General features: G+C 45.4%; 1 protein-coding gene across 6 annotated transcripts in view; it reads left to right on the plus strand.

Moving 5' to 3' along the window:
* The window catches only part of col12a1a (collagen, type XII, alpha 1a), a 47,383-nt gene that overhangs the window by 5,631 nt on the left and 18,288 nt on the right, over positions 1-23,464 (plus strand). For 4 of the 6 annotated variants that reach the window (XM_019349010.2, XM_019349007.2, XM_019349009.1 and 1 more), the window contains 31 exons: positions 251-304; positions 1,418-1,681; positions 1,771-1,935; positions 2,164-2,337; positions 2,441-2,731; positions 2,832-3,434; positions 3,875-4,153; positions 4,234-4,509; positions 4,600-4,872; positions 9,156-9,425; positions 10,609-10,875; positions 11,007-11,199; positions 11,302-11,426; positions 12,754-12,903; positions 13,013-13,132; positions 13,215-13,379; positions 13,469-13,615; positions 13,939-14,078; positions 14,603-14,732; positions 15,425-15,570; positions 16,098-16,227; positions 16,315-16,451; positions 17,143-17,272; positions 17,362-17,501; positions 17,707-17,839; positions 18,039-18,062; positions 18,807-18,946; positions 20,415-20,544; positions 20,702-20,841; positions 20,927-21,056; positions 22,749-22,891. In XM_019349010.2, coding sequence (XP_019204555.1) covers positions 251-304; positions 1,418-1,681; positions 1,771-1,935; positions 2,164-2,337; positions 2,441-2,731; positions 2,832-3,434; positions 3,875-4,153; positions 4,234-4,509; positions 4,600-4,872; positions 9,156-9,425; positions 10,609-10,875; positions 11,007-11,199; positions 11,302-11,426; positions 12,754-12,903; positions 13,013-13,132; positions 13,215-13,379; positions 13,469-13,615; positions 13,939-14,078; positions 14,603-14,732; positions 15,425-15,570; positions 16,098-16,227; positions 16,315-16,451; positions 17,143-17,272; positions 17,362-17,501; positions 17,707-17,839; positions 18,039-18,062; positions 18,807-18,946; positions 20,415-20,544; positions 20,702-20,841; positions 20,927-21,056; positions 22,749-22,891 — 5,609 coding nt within the window. The remainder of the gene's footprint in view (positions 1-250; positions 305-1,417; positions 1,682-1,770; positions 1,936-2,163; positions 2,338-2,440; positions 2,732-2,831; positions 3,435-3,874; positions 4,154-4,233; positions 4,510-4,599; positions 4,873-9,155; positions 9,426-10,608; positions 10,876-11,006; positions 11,200-11,301; positions 11,427-12,753; positions 12,904-13,012; positions 13,133-13,214; positions 13,380-13,468; positions 13,616-13,938; positions 14,079-14,602; positions 14,733-15,424; positions 15,571-16,097; positions 16,228-16,314; positions 16,452-17,142; positions 17,273-17,361; positions 17,502-17,706; positions 17,840-18,038; positions 18,063-18,806; positions 18,947-20,414; positions 20,545-20,701; positions 20,842-20,926; positions 21,057-22,748; positions 22,892-23,464) is intronic. The other 2 variants (XM_019349008.2, XM_019349012.2) reach the window with 2 other exon arrangements.

Here is a 23,464-nt window from a genome sequence, read left to right on the forward strand (position 1 = left end):
ATCATATAATATGCTAGTAAAAGTCAAGTAATAGCATTTCCATCCAGCCATAAAAAATCTAGGAAAGGGAAAAATCACATCTGTTTACCGATTCTTGAATTGCTCGCTGTTTGTAGTTAATGCAGCGTTTGTGTGCGTACGGAGCTGCTTTTATGATGTGTTGATTTTCTTGCCTTTTTCCGCTGTGAAAAAGTACACAGTGAGGCGGCAATGTGCGGCGCTAACTCACCGAGTGTTTCCTGTGTTTCAGTCCAGTCCAGTAACAGCAGCGGACGCGTCAGGAGGCCACAGGCAGATGCAATCAGTGAGTATGCTTACTGCAGTGTCAGCCAAAATCCAAACAGACCCGACCCTTCGCAGGGCTTTCCGAACTTTTAAAATGTATTTTTTCCTTTTTGACTGTCATCATAATATTTTTCCCATGGAATAATTTGGTCAGGCATCTTACTGGGTTCTAACTGGGTAGGCAGACAGGGTTTTGGCAGTGAGTGGAAAGGCACATTGGTTCCTTTAATTCTAACCAGCGGGCTGGTTAGAATTAAGAAGAAAAAAAAAGGAAAGGATGGCTTGAAGCTGCAAGAGAAAAGCTCTCTTGAGCTCTCAGCTTCAACCCTTAAAGAGAACGATTTTGGAGTGGAATGGAACAGGAGGCAGGTGTGAGGTACTGTCCCTCTAACCTGGAGGTGTAGACGAGTGCAGCTTTGATCAAGCATTGCCATTGCAAACTTTCCTCAGCTTATTCAAACTGTCCGTGGTGACTGACGGGCTGACGTGCTCACTTTTCCCTCATATGATGATTGGAAACTGTAACCATGTGTGCAGATCCTCTGAAACATTAAGTCAGAGCATTTTGACTAAAGATGCCTTTTTCTGAATGTTTCATGTGAGACAGGAGGAATCGAATTTAGTCAATGAGAGCGCAGGGAGCGAGGATTAAAGTCCATCCACATAAGCCCTGCCAATTAGCACTTCAACTTAAATGTTCTGGAACATTGCATCTATGATTTAAAGGCTTGAGGATCTCAGCGTTTAAAAGTAGATATTGCCAGTGGAACTTCTGCTGAATATTTAGTCTACAAAGGCACATTTTTGCTTCAGTCTGCTGGAATAACTGCACCAGCCCACTTTTGGCAATGGCTCAGAGTTCCTTTGATGCAAGAATGCACATCTCTCAGTCATCCAACTACCTGTCAAAGATTTTATTTTATTCAGACGGACAGAAGAAATGCCATGATTTAAAATATTGCTGTGAGATGTAAAGAATGTAGTTTTCTGCTGTCTGAGATTTTAACCCCATCATTCACCAAAAGTGAAAGTCAACCCATTCCTAATTTGGATCAGTTAAAGTGTGTTTATTCATTCTCTCATCAACTGTTCTCCTGACTGACGGTCTTTCCTGTCCGCCGTCTGTCCTCAGAGTGTTCGGTCAGTGCGATAGCCGACTTGGTCTTCCTGGTGGACGGCTCTTGGAGTGTGGGAAGAGAAAACTTCAAACACATCCGCAGCTTTATCGGCTCGCTGGCAGGGGCCTTTGACATTGGCGAGGACAAAACCCGGGTGGCGGTGGTTCAGTACAGCTCAGACACTCGTACAGAGTTCCCCCTCACTCGTTACACCAGAAGAGGAGACCTGCTCCAAGCTATCAACTCACTTCCGTACAAAGGAGGAAATACCATGACAGGTACGATGTTTGTCAGGAGGCTTTGAATCTCATTTTTTAACGTGATTGTGAGCAAAGACTTAAAAATACATGTAAACTTCTTTTTAAAGGCGATGCCATAGAGTACCTGGTGAGAAACATTTTCACTGAGGCAGCTGGATCCAGGAAAGCTTTTCCAAAGGTAGCCATGATCATCACTGATGGAAAATCCCAAGACCCAGTGGAGGAGCATGCTAGAAGACTTAGGAACATTGGAGTGGAAATATTTGTCCTAGGTATGGTTTATTATTCAGTGTTTTTTTTCTTTCTGATTTGTGCTTTCCCATGTGAAAGTCTGCCTGTTCTCAGAAACCATTTGATTTTCCATTGACGGCTCATTTTAAGATCCAGTTTTGCCCCAGTAAAAGTCAAATACTGTTGTATTGCCTAACATAAGCAATGCCCTAAATCACATCTGTAAAGCAGACAGTCCTAACACATGAGTTACTGTTTTTCCTTCACAGGTATCAAAGGAGCAGATGAGGATGAGCTAAGGGAAATAGCCTCCACACCTCACAGCAAACACGTGTACAATGTGCCCAACTTTGACATGATCCAGGAGGTCCAGAAAGAGATCATAACACAAGTGTGCTCCGGTGTTGACGAGCAGCTGAACTTTCTGGTCAGCGGAGAGGAGAGTGAGTCAAGTGATATTTAATACATGCCCACGCAGGATTCATCTAAAATGCTGTTACAGTATACTGATGTGCAGCATCTTGTTTACTTTGATGCCTCCCACAGTGGTGGAGCCAGCCTCTAACCTGAAGGTCACAGAAGTTTCATCCAAGTCAATGAGGGTGACATGGGACTCGTCTCTGGGTGATATCACTGGCTACAAGCTAACCCTCATTCCCATGCTTCCCGGGATGAAACGCCAAGAGCTGTACATTGGGGCTGGACAGACATCCGTCAACGTCCGTGACCTTTCCCCCGAGACCGAGTATGAAATCAACCTGTACGCCCTCAAAGGTCTGACTCCCAGCGAACCCATCACTGAACTGGAGAAGACGCAGCCTGTCAAGGTGTCAACAGGTGAGGTGGTTTGCTGTCACGTGTGGTCAGCTTTTAAGTTCGATGTACTCATGAATGAATCACAGGCAGTCATGTGACTTGGTTTCCTGTCTTTTTCAAGAGTGCTCTCTGGGAGTGGATGTGCAGGCCGATGTTGTCCTGCTGGTTGATGGCTCGTACAGTATTGGATTACAAAACTTTGCAAAAGTCCGTGCCTTCCTAGAGGTTCTGGTCAACTCCTTTGACATCGGACCAAACAAAATCCAGATTAGCTTGGTCCAGTACAGTCGCGACACATACACCGAGTTTGCCCTCAACACTCACCACGACATTAACGCTGTCGTCAGAGCTGTGCGCACCTTCCCCTACCGCGGCGGCTCCACTAACACCGGCAGGGCCATGACTTACGTCAGGGAGAAGATCTTCGTCCCAGCTCGTGGAGCGAGACAGAACGTGCCCCGCGTCATGGTCCTGATCACAGACGGAAAGTCGTCAGACTCTTTTAGGGATGCGGCCACCAAACTGAGGAATATTGATGTGGAAATATTTGCTGTTGGCGTGAAGGATGCGGTGAGATCAGAGCTGGAGGCCATCGCTAATCCACCGTCAGAAACCCATGTGTATGAGGTGGAGGACTTTGACGCTTTTCAGAGGATCTCTAAGGAGCTGACTCAGTCCATCTGTCTGAGGATTGAACAGGAGCTGCTCAACATCAAAAAGAGAAGTAAGTAGAAGAAGCTCAACTCCTTTACTATGATCTGGAGTTCAGATTTACTTTACTTTCTGATGGTTTCCATGTGTTAGCACCTTCACACTGGTCCACAGGATATTAGACACTGAAATGTGACCGCATTTTTAGGCGCTGACGTAGTGGCAAATAGCCAGTGCAGTCATGGAAAAGCTAAACAGAGAAACATATTTTGTAAATTGCTGTCAGACATGGCACAGGCAAAATTTAATCATTTCACCAGAGTTGCCAATAAACATACCACAGAAACCACGGATGTGCCTCTTGAATGAGCTCGAGTGATACCGAGAGCTGCAGCCAGTGTGCTGTTCACTGCTTCAAGATTTTTTAAATCTATATTTGTTAAACTACAGTAGCTTTATAAATGTCATGTGCAGGTGAGGTTCTAACTACCTGACTGCCTCTTTGATTTTCAGGTTTGCTTCCACCGAGCGATTTGCGCTTTTCCGAGATTACCTCCCGAAGCTTCCGTGCTACCTGGGTACCTCCTCTTGCCAATGTCTTGTCTTACCTGCTACGTTTCCGAAAGGCGGAAGATGTCACCGGAGACTACATTTCCCTGGCGTTGCCCGGCGATACCAACACAGCTGTCCTTCCCCATCTTTATCCCCTCACCACCTATGAAGTCAATGTCTTTGCTCAGTATGATAAAGGAGACAGTTTCCCTTTGACCGGTGAAGAGACAACTCTCGAAGGTAAGAGATTTACCTGAATTTAACAGAATGTAATCAAAATGAAAACACTGAGCATCTAAGATTTGGGTTTTTCTTCTCAGAACAAGGGGCTGTAAGAAGTCTACGAGTGACAGACGAAACAACCAACAGTTTCAAGGTGTCATGGCAAGCTGCGCCGGGTTCAGTGATCAGATACCGCCTGTCCTACGTCCCGCTGAGCGGCACAGGAGAGATACTGGAGGCTCAGACCCTTGGCCCAGAGACCACCATAGTCCTCCAGGAGCTCTTCCCCATCACTACCTACCGTGTGTCTGTGTCTGCTGAGTATGCATCTGGCCTTGGAAGCGAGATGCAGGTGGATGGAACCACCAAGGAGGGTGAGCGAGGACAACTGCTGACACTACAGTCAAACTGAAGTTTTGAGAAATGTGAATTTTGAGAAATGATCCATCTTTATCTGTTTTCAGTCCGCGGCTCTCCCCGTGACCTGCGTGTCTTCAATGAAACAATATCTACAATGAAACTGACGTGGAGGGCTGCTCCTGGCAATGTTCTTCAATACCGCATTGCCTTCAAACCTGCTGAGGGAGGTGAGAGGAAGGAGATCTCTGTCAAAGGAGACACCACCCAGGCTGTACTGAAGAACCTCCAACCAGCCACTGAGTATGAGCTGTTTGTCAGCGCTCGCTATTCTTCTGGTTTGGGTGAGCCTCTCCTGGGCACCGGAACCACCTTAGAAGGTAAGAGACATATTGGTACTTTAAAGCCTTTGAAGCACAGTCGGATCATGTTTATTTCCAGTGTTTGCAGCATGCTTTGTGGATGTGCTTCGTATTTCCAGCTTAACAGGCCCCTGCGTGCTGTGAGACTACACATATTTGGCATCTAGTTTCCTGTCCTTTAAAGGTCCCTGCACCAATAAAGTGAAAGTTGTGTAGCACTTTGGAAGGTTGGTCTGAAAAATATGGAACGTGGCCGTTGATAGCGTTCTTTTAGCACAGACTCCCCGACACGTTCTCACCCCCAAAGCGTAATATTTTACGCTAGGTGACAAATCGTTGATATATTACGCGTCCGGGCACCCAACACGCCCCTATATTACAAGATCGGAAAAATGAGGAAACATGGGAACCGTTTGGAATGAATCTACACATGTACGTTCGTTTTACTCAAATCGCTTTGATTATGGTTAGGGTTAGGGATACATGGCTGGAACATGTATTACCGCGGGAGCGTCATTCCACTGGATTTCATCCATAACCCGGCGCATAGCATAAGACCGCGGAAGGTCGCCTTTCGTGTTCTTCAGGAACGCCTCAGGACTATTACGCCTTGGGAGTGAGAACGGGCTGGACTGCTAGCTCGGAGTGACTTTGCCACCCATGAAGGCAGTGAGATGGAAATGAGTGGGTGTGGAATGCTTGTAAACCTATGGAATGACTTGGAACTGACTTTGAGAGGCATATGCTCGCCTGCTGAGACCTTTGCATCTCTCTGAGACATGTGAATTATTGTTTTAGAGTAGCTCATCGGGGGATGTCGCTCTATCGTAATTGCTACTGATTGCAAATTCTGTTTATAAAATCAGAGGAGTTTTATTAGTTGTGCATTCAGTTTTATTGGGGAGCTAGCTGCTCTGGCCCAAATTCTGGTTTAAACAGACAATAATTTGAATCTCAATTATGTGTGAAGAGATAAAGTCTGCTGTTGTTTTGGCCAAACTGTTAATAAAAGGGCAAAAAAGAAAGTAGACTTGGCAGATTTCACTTATGAGTCCTTTTTGGGTAGTTAAAGATCAGAGAATGAATTTTGCAGTAATAGAAAAAGTGGGACTGTGTTTTCTTCATCTTGTGGAGTGCCAAGATGAAAATGGCACGGTGGCTGTTTTTCATCACATCCAAGCTGTGCCTCATTTGAATCAGAGTCTTCTCTGAAAGCAATTTAAGCCCTTGGACATATTAAAGTCATTTTGCAGAGCACAATGTGAAGAGTACATTTCTTGGTCTTTACAATTATGTTGTTACATTGAAACCACTGGCGAAGTCCTGCGTGCTGGATATATCTGCTTTTAACAGGCTTCCCAGTGCAGGTTGAATAAGAAGACTCGAGTGCAAAAAATTAACTAAATTTCCGTCTTGAATTTACAACTTCAACAAAGCATTTTTGTCTAAATTTCAGTGACCATAAAAATGTGGATGAAAAGTGGTCTCGTCTTTATTTCTTGCTGTTCCCACTCTGACCGGAGAGCCCGGCCTTGATTAAAGCTGTCGCCACAGGTCAAATCTGTGCAGTCAGCCCCACACCCCCACAGGAAAGAGCTCCATGACAAAGCACTCTGTTTAGGCATTTTTTTATTAAGCTGTCATGATATCAGCATGCCTAAACACTGATCTCATTGTGTGCCACTCGTTTTGAGTGACCCACTCTGTGAAGTCCATGTAGGCAAGAACTGGAAGAAAGTGGCTCACACAAAGGCCTCTCTTATGGCCAACAGAGGATGGTAGACAATACAGAAGCCTTGAGCAGAGCAGAATTAAATCGTCCTGAAACAAGTCAGTGGGAGCAGAGAGAAGGTGTGACACAGAATGCTTACATCAATGTGTTAAATGTGGATATTATACACAAACTATTTACTTAAGGAGTGGGAGTGTTAGTCGGCGTGTGGAAGATGTTACCTAAGAGGACCCTGAAAGCTGGGTGAGCTGTCTGTCTCGTCTCAGGCAGAGCCGTCTGTTCATCTCCCTCCAGGGTGGGGCAAAGGACAGGCAGGGGCAGAGAGAAAAGCAGAGGGAAAACAGGGTACTTGAAAATGTGAACCACAATGCCTCAGGGTGACCTGGTGGGATAAAGGGCTTTTTCTTCCCTAAGAGGTCAAATGTTCAACCCCTCATTTATCAAATGCTTAACTACCTGCATGACACCTCTGACGTGTTTATGCGATGAAGGACTTTCGAGCTTTGACTTGCACAAAAGCTCGGCACCAGGTGAGGTTGTAACGCTTTGGCTCGGTTTCCTCTTTAACCTATCCCTTTAATGAATTTTGTACAGTGCCAGACTCTTTGGCATGCCACATATTTTTTTCCACCACTGTAAAAGGTCCTCTGAGGTAAAAAGACTAGGGACAGGCAACCCTGGCTGACAGACAGTGAAGACTTGATCTTCGTGGCCCACGTGTATGTCTTAGCCGACCAAGAGCAATAAAGCAAAGGAAGCTTGAACCCGGCTGCCAGTGCTGAGATGGCACAATGTATTTCCCGATGTGATTTTGAAGGAGTTTGCAGAAAAAGCAAGCGTGCTCAGTCTAGTCAGGTAATTCCAGAAATATACACAGTGACCCACTGGAGTCTATCTAGCTGCGTAAAATGATTAGGACGATGCTGGCAGGTTAGACGTGTTTCCTCTGCATTTCCCTTGCCTGCTGGCACGACTGATTTCTTTCAAGTGCAGTCATTTATATTTTCGAGCTTTAGACGTTCGTGGCTGCAGATGTGAAGGTTATGTCAGCACATGCCCTGCAGGAAATCTCTCAGATGATCTTCGGTTGTGTCATATGCGGTTTTCTAGACATGGGTGAGGCCTTACTGTTAATTTGTGAGCTGCCCTCGTTCCAGATCTTAATTTGAGAGTTCCTCGCCCTGATGGGTAGGATGCTCAGGAGGCGGGTGGGGTGTTGTATAGAGGTGGCTATAATTCTTCTATTTTGATAGGTGGCACTGTAAACAATGCAACAAGATCTAAACATGTGTTTTGTAACCAAGCACTGAACTACAAACTGTGCAGAAAAGAAGTGAAACTTGTTTTTTTGCATTGCTGTAGAGGTTTTGCTTGGACTGGAGCATGTTTCATGTATGTGTGCTCCCCTTCTCTATAGCTTGTCTGCAAGTGCTGATGAAAATTGAGCCGCTGTCTGCAGAAACCATTATGTTGTGATTTTTTTCGCTGTTGGTTCACGCACAGCCGGTAAAGTCAGTCCAGTTCATCTGCTTGGCAAAGATAACTCTTTTGATGGAACGATCTGGGTATTTATGAGCGGCCCACGCTGTTTTCATGGTATCCATAAATCTGGAACTCTTCATTAATTTGTGGTCGTGGCCGTTGCGCTTGACAAGTGCCTCCTCTCTTTGCTCTCAAGGTGCAGATTTCTGCTTGGCAGGCACGCCCGCTGCTGTTACTTCCGTTCAGATCGCTTTCCAATTCAGCCAGACTGGATGAGTCGCAGGGCCTGAAATCATCATGCATTTCATTTATAGGACTTTTCTGTTCCATTACATTCTTTTCAGCTGCATTTTTGCTTTTATTAAATCTCATTTGGTGAGGTTTGATAGATGAGGTTTGAGTGGGACCACCCAGCTGGTCAGCTCTGCTCAGCTCGCCCGCAGTGGGTTAGGTGTTTGAATGAGGATCAGGATCCTGGAGGTTGTGTGGGAGGCTGTGCGTGGCAGCTCATCCTCATCCTCCTGTGGTATATCCAGCTCCTCTATATGGCGGCCAGATTGGAGAACCGTCTCAACACGAGCGTCCCTCTCCGCCAGGCGTGCGCTGGCCCCTCGTTGCGAGACGCCACCGCAAAGTTCCCTTCCCTGCCTTTTCTGCAGCTTTCTCCTCTCATGACAGTCTCCTAGGAAAAGAGAGTGAAGGAGAAAAACGACGAGCACAGCATCTGCAATTGTAGCAAGCGCACATTTCTGGATCGGGTTTCCTCTGCTTCAATGGAAAATTAAAGAGCTGTCAGGAGAGGTGCTGAGGATATGTGATTAGTTCTCCAGAAGTTTTTCCAACCGTCTCTTATTATGAAGGGAGAAAACTGTGGGTGCTCAAACACATCCACAGGGGTTAAAGTGGAGACAGATGAGTGATGTCTGGTGGTTTATCACCGCCATTGTTCATTCTGTCCATTTCCTCAGATCTTTATATGTCTGCATTAGAAGTACTAACAGCATCTCAGCCCAAATCTAAAGTACTGAAACAACTCAAAACAAACTTCTATGTCTGATCTACTTCTGCCTTTGAATTTATCCCCCAGAGCTCGGCTCACCCAGAGACTTGGTGACCAGCGACGTCACCGACACCAGTTTTGCCGTGTCTTGGACCGCGGCCCCGGGTAACGTTCGTCAGTACAGGGTCATGTACAAGTCTCTGTTCACTACGGAGTCTGGGGAAGCAGTAATACCAGGAAGCAGCACCACCACAGTTTTGAAAGGTCTCACCCCAGAGACACGCTATGAGGTGTCTGTGTTTGCCGTCTACGGCCATGGAAGGGGCCAGCCGTTGGTTGGAGAAGAAACCACAGATGGTAAGTTACTCTTCTTCTTTCTTGATACGTTCTTGTTCTGTTTGCTTTCTTTGTCCACACTTCATACGCTTTTTGTAGGAAGTCTGAAGGCTTCATCTAGGTCATGCCTAGAAAGTGTGAAGCTAAGTATGTGTGATGTCACCGTACAGCCATAAAACCACAGAAGACACAAAGGGACCTTCAGATATTTTCCCCCCACCTAAAACACAAACAAAGCCTTAGGGCTTCTTGCATCTGTTAAAATCCAAATACGGTTCAGGAGCATCATCACTGAGCTTTCTGGGTCAGTGACGCAGGCTTAAAAGTGGTCCAGGAAAAAATAGTGTTGAAAGTGGTATTTTGTAAGCTGTAGAAAAAGGGACCTGTCAGCAACGCTTACTGCTCAGTTCATTCTGTTGAGCTCAGAGATAACGTCATCGCTGATGGCATTCGCCTGAGCCGTAAAGAATACGGAGACTTCACACGCACGTCCTCGAGGCTGTGCATGTATGTTATATATGTGTGCAGAGGTGATGTAATGTCCAGGACACCTGCACGCACTTTCATGGGAGATCCAGAGCAGATAGGCCTCACTCATGCCTGGATGAGAAAAGCACATTGAACTTGCACCAGTTGGGAGGATTTTAGTTCAAGAGTTAGTAAAAAAAGATTTCAAGGAAAAAGATTTCCAGCCGCTATTATTGTTTATTGATTCTGGCAAGCAGGAGAGGAGGCATACCCACCAAATACAACCATCCTATCTCAAACCTGCCCGGGCCGAAGCGACACGCAGCTAACTTGGACGTGCTACCCTTTTCCGTTAATAAACGTCCTCCCACCGACGCAGAGGGCTCTGAATATTTTCCTCAGCCCATTTCAAAGTCTCTGACAATTCACACTTGCCCTTCCTGCAGGGAAAGTAAGAAGCACTCAACAGACACACAAAGAATTTCCTCAAGACGTCACAGCAAGACATCAAAGTTTGGCTCCCAAACCGTCCTATTAAACACAATCAATCATGTAACTTTGCATCTGTTTAGAGTAGAGTAGGTTTGTATTGAGATGCGTGGAAAATGAGCCGATGAAGGCTACTGCGAGGTAGCTGACTGTGCCGTTTCCTTAGCAGCAGGAAAGCCTTGGTGATTATATTCCCCCGGGACCATCTACTCATCGTTTCTCTGTGATATTTGTTCCTTCGTTGCAGTTTCAGCTGCTGGCAGAGCGATCGTCGTCTCAGAGGAGACGGAGAAGTCCATGAAGGTGACATGGCAGCCGGCACCTGGAAACGTCGTCAACTACCGCGTCACTTACAAACCACAGGCAGGAGGGCGCCAGCTGGCGGCCAAAGTGCCCGGTGGCACTACCACCACTGTGCTGAGACGCCTTACCCATCTCACCACTTATGACATCACTGTGGTGCCAGTTTATCGCTCCGGAGAAGGCAAAGCAAGGCAAGGGGAAGGAACTACATGTAGGTTGGCCCGTTGTCACTACACATCATGACACTGTTAGCCATGTCAGTAACTCCAGGCTATTATAAAGTCATTATAGACCCTCCACATCTGCCCCGATCAGTCAGTCTGTGTATTCCTTCCCCTTCAGTAACACCTTACAAAGGCCCGAGGAACCTCCAGACTTCAGAGCCCACCAAGACCAGTTTCCGTGTAACCTGGGACCATGCTCCCGGTGATGTTAAGGGCTACAAAGTCACTTACCACCCAGTCGAGGATGACATCAACCTGGGGCAACTTCTGGTTAGTCCCTATGATAACACTGTGGTGCTGGAGGAACTCAGGTTTGTCCCACTTTCCGTGTTTTTACGGTTTATTATCAGACTTGTTTGGACTTTTTTGTTCTCCTGCATATTTTGTAATGAAAGTTGTTTTTGGGTTTACAGAGCTGGTACCAAATACACAGTGAGTGTGTTCGGTATGTTTGAAGGAGGAGAGAGCATGCCGTTGGCTGGAGAGGAGTACACCACCTACTCTGATGCACCTGATCCTCCACCTTTTGACACGCCAAGTAATATTACCCACATATATGTGATGTACATTGCACACGGTCATTGTAAGAATGAGAGGAGAACATGCAGAGCCGGCTCGGGCGAAACAAATGAAATAGTCTTAGTCATTCTGTTACTGTATCTGTCGTTGTGTTTAAGTCAGCGTCTCCAGTATGTTTTGTTTCTCTGTCAAACATTGGAGAGTGTGTCACATATTACATTTTTGTTTGGGGAAAAACCCCTCTGTAAATCCAAGCCACATAAAAGCTGAATACCTTTCTTTAAAGTGAATTGTCTCACGAAATAACAGATTTAATGGCAACTCCATCTGCCTGCCCTTTCCCTGCTTTTTTCGCCGTGTCACTTTGGGCTTCCGCTTTTTATTTCCAGTTCAACCAGCGGAGATACGAGCCGTGCGTGTATAAACTGTTTGCACTTATAAAACGTTTTACTATCCAGTGAGTGGCAGGCAGCAAGTGTGAGACGAGGAAATAAGTCGTGTTTGCTGCGAGGAAAGGTCAGCGTGACCAGTTAGCTGCAAGCTCTCTTCTAAAAAGGAGGCAGATGTCGACTCGGTGACGTGAGATAATTAACGTTTCCTTGTACATTGACTGAGTAAATGCAAGTGTCTGCACATCAAAGGCACTTATTCCTGGATCTTTATTGTTACAAACTATTTGAAATTACATTAGAAAATCATATTTTGCCTCCACATACCACTGCTTGGGTTCAAGTTTTTGCCCACAGATTGGAGATGCTGTGTGTACTTCTGCAGATTTAATCTAATGTGTAAAATCATGTAACCTGTTTTCAGTTGCAGACAGCAGCAGTTAGTGTGACATCTGCAGCTCTCTTTTAGGTACAGAGGATCGGATGACTTCCTTTTCATCACACAGGTGTTTGGAAAACAGGATGTGAATGTTTCCTCGCTGCTCTGGAGGGCACAATAATCTCCTCAGCGGAGGCCTTTAATATAAAGGGCACATTCTCCTGGGAGTACCCCGTGGATGTGAAAACCACTGAAAGAATTACTGCCTCCACATGCTGCCGAGTGAAGAAGATCATAATTATACCACCTGGAAAATAATTGTTATCCACAGAGGGATGGAAGAAAGAGCAGAATTATTTGTTGCGTGCATGTGGAGATTGTTTGTCAAGCATTCAGGAAATTGTTTGGATTTTTGTGGAAATTTATTGCCGTCAACTCTTCTTTCCTTTCTTCTTTTCTTCTCACATGTCCTTAAAAGCTCTTCTACCATTACACTTGAGCATTTTTGAGTATATTTGAATCTCATTTGCAACGTTCACCTCGGATCCTTCGTGACACGTGAACCTCTGCCCTGTCAGATACGATGTGTAGGACCAATGCTCAGGCTGACATTGTGCTTCTGGTGGATGGCTCCTGGAGTATCGGACGTCTGAACTTCAAGACTATTCGTGCCTTCATTGCACGTATGGTGGGCGTCTTTGACATCGGCCCTGATCGGGTCCAAATCGGTGCGTTGAATCAAAATAAGTGAGAATGATAAAGTATGTCTGTGTTTGCTAATACAGCAACAAAGGTTTTCTTTGAGGTGCTCTAACAAAGATTTGGCGGCTTCTTTAGGGCTTGCTCAGTACAGCGGAGACCCAAAGACCGAATGGCATTTGAATGCTCACCAAACCCGAGAGTCTCTCCTGGATGCTGTGTCTAACCTGCCCTACAAGGGAGGAAACACTCTGACAGGTGATTCGCTTCATTTCTGACCTTTTTGCTTTTGTAGACGCAAACGGGCATTTCGCATTACTCTGTGCCTTCTTCGTGGCAGGTCTGGCTTTGAACTACATCCTCCAGAACAATTTCAAAGAGGACGTCGGGATGCGTCCCAGCGCTCGAAAGATTGGCGTCTTGATCACTGACGGAAAATCGCAGGATGACGTCATTGTCCACTCTCAAAACTTGCGCGATCAGGGCATTGAGCTCTATGCCATCGGTAAGCAAAGATCGGTGCAGTTAACTTGCACTTTTCCTGCATCTAAAAAGCTGCTGCTGACCCTTGACCCTTATGTCATTGTTATTTAGGTATTAAGAATGCAGATGAGAACGAGCTGAGGTCCATCGCCTCTGAGCCGAATGACATTCACATGTACAACGTGGCTGATTTCTCCTTCCTGCTGGACATTGTGGACCGGGTCTCTGACAACCTGTGTAACAGTGTCAAAGGGCCAGGTGTGTGAAGAGACGCAGCAACAAGAAGTACTGTGAAGTTTTCTGTTTTACAGTCACATTATTATTTTTCCATACTACAAAGTCCCGAGTTTGATAAGCAGTATAATCACAGTGGACAGCATCCAGGATCCTCGTGAAAAAGCCACACTAGATGCAAAGAACCACCCTGTAGGACTTCTTAGTACATGAGCATCATTCACTCCTTCATATGTGGAAAAGTTATGCAATGAGAAAGTTGGCCAGTTTCAGAGCTTTTCACTACATATAATTCACAGTTAATTATACGCAGCGGTTTCAAGCTTTCTATGCTTGCATCTTAACAGGAGGTGCTCCAGATGCACCCACTAATCTGGTGACATCAGAGGTGACTCACCAGTCCTTCAGAGTCACCTGGGACGGCCCTGACGACCAACCAGAAAAGTACCGTGTGGAGTACAGGACTTTATCGGGAGCCCCACAGCAGGTATTCGCCAAAAACACCAAAAAACTTCCTCTGCTTCAATCACACGCAAGTAATTCTAGTGCAGTGTGTGAGTGTTAATGCTGCCGTGATGCTACTGGGAAACAACTTCTATTTCCAGCCACCTGTTTGTGTTGGCTTCTTGCTGTTTGGGTGTCTGATTACACTGCAGCTTGACACAGGCCAAGGAAACAAAAACAGCCGTCTCAGTTTCAGAGATTAGAAAGCAAATCTTGTGACTTTGAATGAGTGATGGCCCCGCTGGCCGGCAGCGTCCCGGCTCCACGCTGTGGATGTGTTTTTGGAGTCTGAAACAAATATGCACAAGTTTGTTTTTCTGCAGCTCCCAGGGTTTGCTTGAATAGTGAACATTGTGGATCTGTTTATAGATGGTGAGGTTGACCTTTAGCCTAGTAATTCACAGATTGTTTTGTGGGATTGATTGGAAACATCTATGAAGATATTCACAGTTCTGGTGCACATTAGTAAAACTTCATCAATCCTCTGATCCTCCTGTCTGTTATTAGGTGATCGTGGATGGCAGTCAGACCACTGTGGTTCTCCAGAGGCTCAACCCTCTCACACAGTACCTGGTCAGCGTCTACTCCGTGGTGGGAGAGGAGAGCAGTGACGCTTTGGATGGAAAAGAGACCACACGTATGTCCCACCTCAGCTGACTGAAAGAGACTGACTGACTAAAACTCCACACATAATGGGAATGCAAATTACTTCAACCTAACTTTGTAAACAGCACTGCATATGACACTAGTAAAAATGAGCTAAATCGGTCTGTGATGATGAAGTGCAGATGTGACCGTATTTTATTGCACTTACTTAGAGAAGCACGCTCTTAAGTGGTTATCATTTAGAGTCTAACTCAAACAGACCTTTCGCGCTATTAGGAAAGCCAGATAAATGGGGCTCTGAGAGAGCTACGGTTTCAATTCGAGCAGACTCTGGTGCTCTCACGAACCTCCAGTCTTTGCTTTACGAGCAGTTTCCCTTTGAGTCAGCCACCATCACGCAGTCTCTTTGGCACGGTTGCGTAACACAAACCTAATGCAAGTCAGTGATTGTAATTCGTGTGTGGTCTCCATTAATAAAAGGTTCAAAGGATATATATATACATATATACGCACCTTGTTTATGAAACCATGTGTGGCTGCAAAAAGATGAAAGTACCAAATCTTGATTAGATACAAATTAACAGATTAAATTTGGTTTTAGGTCCAAATTTAAAGGAGATTATATAGTGTAAATGCAAACTTTATGCAATCAAAGAATTAATTATAATTGTGGCTATACTAATGCAATGGTTAACAAGTATTTGCTGTTTCCTGGTTTTCCAGTTCCCCTGAGTGCCGTGAGGAGGATGGAGATTTACGATCAGCAGGTCACCACCATGAGAGTGAGATGGGAAAGGGCCCCGGGAGCCACAGGCTACATGCTGCTCTACAGCGCCATCAATGCTACGCAGGCCACCACCGAGCAGGAGGTAAGATCCATTCTGGGAAACCAGACGGCGTCCAGCCAATCAGCTGTGGATAGAACAGGAATGGACACATTCACATGTGTTTATAGGTTCATAATGCGAATGCCTGGTCGCATACACGAGCTCCAAACACACGCAGCACCTCGCTAAAAGCACAAAGTGACCAAAGACTTGAACCTGCTGTCAGCATTTTTTGACTCAGTGCAGATGTCACACATTGAAATAACTTTTTACAAAGCCACCAGTGTTTGCCTCGTCACTCAGCAGCAAGGCAACAGGAAAAAATACAAAGAAACATTGTCAGCCACAAAGGGGTGGCTGAACCATGAGCTCACTCTGCCAAGGGAACATCATCATCATTTCTTCATGAGGTGTCAACCCCAGTGGGGCAAACCCAGATGCAGCAGATGTGTTTCAGCCGGAGTATTGAATATGGTTTTTTACCATATTTCCCAGCCTTTGTCACCGAGGAGTCCCCCTCATCTGCTTCCCCTCTCAACCTGTGTTTGTTTGGTTTGGTCTGCTTCCAGATCAGAGTGGGCGGCGACACAACCGACGTCCAGCTGGTAAAGTTGCTCCCCAACACGGCCTACACGCTTTCCCTGTTTGCCCTCCATGGAGAATCAGCCAGCGAACCACTGACCAAGCAGGGAGTCACATGTTCGTAATCAGCCTATCATTTCAATGTTTAAGCACAAATTCAGAGTCATTTTTGATAAACTAACAAAACTTTTAACTCATGTCCAGTGCCCATGCCACCTGCGGGAGAACTGAGGGTTCGGGATATTACCCACAGCACCATGACGCTTGACTGGGATGCTGCTCCCGGTCCCGTTCGCAAGTACCTCATCACCTATAAGCCTGAGAGTGGAGAAGCAAAAGAAGTGAGTTTGTCTTTCCTTTCTTGGTATTAGAACTGCTGTTATGACCAGTCCCTTCCTGCTATTGCAGAACTTCTTGTCTGTTATAGTCATTAGGATTTATGGTTATTAAGTTGTTGGATATTTCTCGACTGATCCGTTATCACATTGTGGAGATTGCAGCTGTTTGAGTGGACATCAGGGGATTTTCTGGAGTCTAAAAAAATATTATGAAACTCCCTGAATGTGATTTTGCAAGGCTTACAGGCTGGTTATGGTACTGGGGACTGGAGGAATACTTTATGGTTGCATGTCCCCATGTGGGAGTTGTTGGGCTACAGCAGCACACTCTGCAGGAAGTGAAGGTTAAGGTGGTCCTCAAAGCTCTAAAGGTGGAAACACACAGGCTGAATTCATGTGATGAAACACAGAGACATGGCGCCACTGACAACATCTGAACTTTTAGTTAACGAGTGAAACCAAGAGCACAAAGTATTTCGTGTGTTTCGTTTCTTCCTGTTTGCTTTAGTTGTATTCCTGCTGGTCACATGTGCTACCGGTTTTATGAGGTGCAGATTAGTGAGGTCACCAGAATTCCAGGAAACCTGCTCTGAGAACGAAGCGTTACACTTTTCCAAACGCCCAAAGTCATTCTGTATATTCTTTATTGATACTGTATAATAATATTTAACAACTGTGTTTTGTTGTTCTACAGCTGGAAGTGGGAGGACGTGTGACCAGCAGACAGTTGGATAACCTGATCTCTCAGACCGAGTACACTTTAGCTGTTACTCCAATCTATGACGAAGGTCCCGGACAGCCGATGCTGGGAGAGGCTATCACAGGTCAGAATCATTACGATGGCGCCGGCCCCGTTTGCTGCTTCTGACCGAGATGGAGATCATAATTGCATTTTCTTTCCTCCGCTCTAAAGATGTGGTTCCAGCACCAAAGAACCTGCGATTCTCAGAAGTCACTCATACCAGCTTTAGAGCTCACTGGGAGCATGGAGCGCCTGACGTGGCTCTGTACCGCATTGGCTGGGTGAAGAAGGGAGATACCCACACCCAATACGTAAGAGAAAACCAGATGTCCGGGGTGTTTATATTAGGAGTAAATCATGCAGGTATTCAGGATGAGTCCCACAGTAGGCGTTTGGCGTTGCTTAGGAAAGACCTCCGGTGGAGGCAGGGAGAACATCTAAAAAACAGACTATGGATTTTACATGGCTTACATTTGGTTTGTATTGGCTAAACTGTCTTTGTGTTTTCCTCATCAGGCCATTCTGAACAATGATGAGACGACCCACCTCCTGGAGAACTTGGAGTCGGACACGCCCTACGACGTGTCCGTCACTGCGATCTACCCGGATGAGTCGGAGAGCGAGGACCTGCTGGGCACCGAGAGGACATGTAAGACGCACACAGTGATGACGACTCAGTAATAACTCTAGTTAACACTGTATGCTTAAATTATTTGTCACAGTATCTCTAATTTTGGTCTCCTATCGACCAAAGGCTAGACTAAGTAATTTTGCATTCTGGAAATGTGCTGTGTGAACTGTTCAATCAAGGGTTTGCCCATTATACCTTTCTATTTCTGCCTCTATAGTGCGTCGTCAAAATGGTTCCCCACGTAAGTGTGTTCGTAACAAACCAAAAGGATGCTTTTTCTTTCAAGTGACAAAAGCATGTTTTATTGTTGCAACCAGTCATCCGAACCGTTGTTCACTGGACAACTGTTTCATCATCAAGCAAGACCCTTAACCCATCCATCGCTCCAGTGGTGCTGATGCTGTCACAGCCCGGTTTTATTCTTACGTGTTTGTCTGTCCTTGTCTGCGTTTGAGCCGTTGTCCGTCCCATCATCCCACGGCTTCTTCATGTCCTTACTTGGTTACATGAAATGGCCTGATGGATTTCCACCATGCATGCCTGGCAAAACAAGGATTTCAATCCCTGTTTTCAAAGCCCATTCCATCAGCCATCATCAGTTCATTCACCCATCCATGTGTTCATTGCATTCATCCATGCATTTGTCATTCATCATCATCATCATCATCATCCATCTATTGTCCGTCAAGAGACACCTGCTTGAGAAAAGACGAAGAGCGACTGTCTTTTCTTTTTTAAAGCTGCAGTCCTGTTTAACACTCATTGCTCGATTTTCTTTCAACCATAAACAAAAGGTCGAAAATTAACCGGCATCTGAACTCAAATGAGCCATTCACGAGGAAAAAAGTAGAAATAATCTCAAGGACTGTGTCTTTAAAAGATATTTCAGTGATATCAGAATGGAAACGTTTTCAAAGAAAACCGTATAACTGCTACTGACGTAGCTTTAACTGTCATATATGTGCTTGCCTGTTGCACTGTGCAGTGCCTGTTCCACCGCCCACCAACCTGGTTGTGTACAATGAAACCACCACCACTCTGAACGCCATGTGGACTCCACCGACGGGCCGTGTCCAGAACTACAAGATCTCTTACGTCCCCACATCTGGAGGCAGGACTCAGACTGTAAGTCACACAACAGTTAGCTCGTGTTTGTCAGTGTTTAGCAGCAGCGATAGGCTTTAATATTTTAGCTTCTTTCTTTTCATCTCCTTCTTCTCAGTCTCGCTTTAATAATCCAGACAACTGCGGTTTATAGCTTATGGCTTTAACTCAGTCCGATTTGTTTCTTCCTCCACAGCAACTTTGCTTCCAAGAAATCTATACAGCTGTGCCATCAGTGTTCAATTATTTTAGTTTATTCTGAGTCAAATCTCATAATCTGTTGTTTGGATACAGCGGCATTAGTGTGGACAAAACCTTTCCTACTCTTTCCTCAGTATTTCCTGACGCTGCAGACTGTCTCCCGCTGGTCGTGCATTTTTGGCCGCCTCGCTGAATTTTCAAAAGTCTTTCTGGATGACGGCTGAATTTTCTGTCAGACGTTTCTCAGAGCTTCCACGAGCAGGAATTAAAAAGAGAACCAGAAGCCTGAGGGCGAGCAAATATCTACACATGAGCTTTCACGCTGATACAAAGCGTCTGATCGTTCACGCTTTCTGTTTATTCATGAGATTAAAAGAGATCAAACTTAAACGTCATAAAAAGCTCAGATGTTTGAAGTTGGAAATCACTGGGAGAGTCCAGTCAGTGGTGTCAGATATTATCCTGCAGATCAAGTTTAGACTGCTGCCGTGCACTAGTCCTTCACACTTTTCACCTTTAAGCAGGTGCCATCCAGCATGTGTCATTTTAGGTGACTAAGATTGGAAGTTCATCAAACTGTTTGTATGTGTAAAACACGGCTCGGGTGAGGTTTCCTCTTTTGGTTCTTGATGAAATGTAATCGTGCTGATGGAAAAGCGGACGCTTACCCAGGTCGTGTTGGTTCAGTGTCCGGATTTCGACGTGTATGTGTAACCCTGAGTTTAAAAAAAAATAAGTGTGTTTTTTGTAAATGGGCTGCACACATTTTGTACTCAGAGAAGAAGAAAAAACTGTCGCAGTGCCAAATAATAAAAATAATAAGTGCCGTCTTGACCCGAAACGCAATAATAAAACAAATCCAGCAAATGCAAACAGACACACACTCGCTAAGAATATTTACTCCTTATAGCAAAAGCCAACAGCGTTGCAGTAAATTCATCATTAGTCACAACAAGACATCTGACTGTTTCCACCATTAGCGGACATATTTACCTTGGCCACTGTACTATATGCTAACCGTGTCCAAAAACACTCAGAGCATTCCTCCTGGAAGTTTTCAGGTGGAATTCTTTCCATCAGGTTATCAATCTGAGAAACCCCGCAGAGGATACTTTATTCCATCTAAAACAGAGGAAATACCTCCTCCTCAGCACATAAAAGAGCTGCAGAGTTGTTTTTAAAGCTCCAGCAAGAGAGACAGGAAATGCAGAAATATTTTAAGGGCTGAAAAGCCAAGTGAAATTTACTAAATTAGTAAACTATTTTTCATTTGTTGTCCCCTAACTAGACCCAGGTTGGAGGAAAGAAGACTACAGTCCTGCTTCCTAAGCTGACGCCTGACACCGAGTACGCCATCAGCGTGGTGGCAGTCTATGCCAAAGGACCCAGCGGACCGCTGGAGGGCATCGGAAAGACCAGTGAGTTGTGAACAAATATGACAGCCAAGTCTTGGATATATGAATACACAGCATGGATACATTACACTCATGGAAAGTCTCTCAGTTTAAAAAAGCTCACACATGGTCTTTAGCTTGTTGCTGGATGCAACGTTATCATATCTTTATGTTATCCCAGAGCCTCTGGGTGGTGTTAGGAACCTGCGGGTAACTGACCCCACCACCAGCACCCTGAACGTCCAGTGGGAGCCTGCTGAGGGGAGCGTCCGTCAGTACAGGATCTTCTACGTGCCTGCAGCTGGAGGAGTGGAAGACATGGTAAGCAAGACATCAACGACGACATTCAGCCATCTCAAGTGGAACAACCCCGACATGATGTATGCTGTGTCGTATTTCTGCACAGGTGCAGGTGTCAGGCAGTACCTACAGTACCGTCCTGAGGAACCTGGATTCTGATACTGTGTACACTGTGTCTGTGGTTCCCGTATATGCTGCTGGAGAAGGACTGCGCATGTCTGAGAACGGCAAAACATGTAAGCACTGCACGCATGCAACCGCTGCTGTAGGTAACGAGATCAACTGCAGACGTGAGGTCGTTAGGCAGCGACAGCGACCGGGGACCTCTGTGTCATCAGGGTTTAGAAAAGCCCACGCAGACCAAGAAGTAAACCTGTGAATGAGATGCCGTGAAGTGGCAGTGGGATTTATTTTCCAGTGTCAGGAATCAATTCTCGTCTATCCAGAATGAACCGAGTGGCCTCGGCTGCTGGCCTGCTGTGTCAGAAACCTTCAATAAGGCAGCCAGTTGTAACTGATTTGTTTCAAATATATCATCCAAATCCTCTGAAAATCTGAAGTCCAGCCAGCTCAAATTCCATCTCCTTCTCCAGAAGCGAAAAAAACTTGAATAAGTCTGAACCGGGGTACCGCAATTACCCGACGTCCCGGGTACGAACAACCCAACGTCCATCAGAGAGAGCATTCAGCTGACTCGCTGGGACAGAGCTTTAAACCTTACCTGCAAACTGGAACTTAAAGCCTAAACTAAATGACAGCATTGAGCTCAGTCAGCTTAGTTTGAATGAACATCGGTTTTTCCAGTTTCTCCCACAGCTGAACCACCGAACTCTGCTGGGAATTAGTCAGCATTTTGTGGGGTGATTGCGCAGGAAGGAATTCCTCTGGCCTGGCAGCACTATAATGGTGTCTCCTCTCTCTTTACTGTAATATTGTCCATTTATAGGTTGAAGTGAAGGCTAGCGGTCAGGGTAATGGCGGGGCTGGGGTATTTGGCTCCTCTCTGGGAAAAAGAAACAGGGGGTTTGAAATGAATAGAGAGCATTATATGTATAATTGCTCTCAGCCTGCTTTGCTGGGGTCATGCTCTGTGCCAGCTACTGTTACCCCCATTTTCCCTTCTGTAGCAATAGTTCATCATGTTCAGTGGCTTTTCAGTGGACAAGTCAAAGCTCACGCTGCCTGTGTACATATATTTATGTTCATTAACGTCAGGACTTGAATCGGCTCTCGTCTGATTCAACCGTTTGAGCTAACATGCTGCTCGGCGAGCATTCACAGCATCTTAAAAGTAACAAGCGCTGGTCTGTGAAACATTTAAAGTACGGAAGCTTGCTTACTTTTTTTCTCCTGCGTTTATGGGGTTATAATTGAGAGCAGCACAAAACCTCCAAACATCTGCTTTGGTTTTTTAGAAGTCTAGCTTCACACAGAGCTGCACATAGGCCTCTGTATCCTTTTCATTAACCTTCAGGGCACTGACAGGAAGTGCCCTGTTGATAGCTGTATTGTTAAATAGCATCCTAAACTCGTCTCTGTTGGCTGCTGGGGGAGTTTTACTGGAGAGTTCTCATCTTGTCCTGTTCTGGCCATAAAATGAGTCCAGACCATGATTTATAAACTGAGTCAAAGGGAGGATGACAGGACTACAGTGGGGAGATTCACAGAGGTGTTATTTAGATACTTGTAAATACTCCAGATGAAAAGGTTTACCAGTACTGGAACACCAGTTATGCATTTGTGCTTCATTCTTATGGGTGTTGTTTAATCGCTGGTTTTTTAGCCTTAATTTATTGCCACTCCCCTTTTCCACACATTACTCTTCTCTCTGTTCATTTTTGCAGTTGTCAGCCTTTCCTTTCTGTCCGTCCTCGTTATCTTGCCCCTCTTTAATTCCTTCTTACTAAACAATATTCCTGTCTCTGCAGTGGAGCGCAGCCCCGTCAGAAACATCCAGGTTTACAACCCCACCACCAACACTTTGAACGTTCGCTGGGAAGCTGCCACAGGTCCAGTCCAGCAGTACCGGGTGGTCTACTCTCCTTTGAACGGTGCCAGGCCTTCAGAATCAGTGAGTTTCCAAATGCTGTGTGGGAATGGCTGATGCGTAAATTATGTTATTAGATTATACTTGAGAAAACTAATTGAGAGCAGGTTTATTTCTAATGCCTTCAATCATACAGAATGCACACAAATACTGAGGAATGTATTAAGACAGAGGATCACCACATGGAGCTGGAAGTGGGAGCATTTGCAGTTTACCGTGCAATTACTTTTAAAAGCACTCGGTCTGCTCACCAAACGCATTGGTGTGAGCGTGTTTGCATGTGTGCACTTTCTGCCATTTGGATTGTTTTCTGTAAATAAGTGCTTGAGTTTCAAACACGTTCATTAAAGCAGAAATTCTTTAGCAGCAGCGCCCGCTCTCTCCGCGATGTGTGCCATCTGGCATCAGAGTGCCCACATCTTCATATGTTAAAGATTTCTGGGCAACTCAAAGAATCCACAAAAACTTTTAAATCGTCTCTTTGCATCAGCTTTCTTCAGCATCCATGCCAGACGAACTGCACCATTAGTTTCTTCACTGGGTCGCTAACGACAGTGTCTTGATAAAGAGGTGCTCTCAGCTTTCTTTTTTCCCTTT

The sequence above is a fragment of the Oreochromis niloticus genome, linkage group LG19 (genome assembly GCF_001858045.2).
Source record: "Oreochromis niloticus isolate F11D_XX linkage group LG19, O_niloticus_UMD_NMBU, whole genome shotgun sequence".
NCBI classification, from domain to species: domain Eukaryota; kingdom Metazoa; phylum Chordata; class Actinopteri; order Cichliformes; family Cichlidae; genus Oreochromis; species Oreochromis niloticus.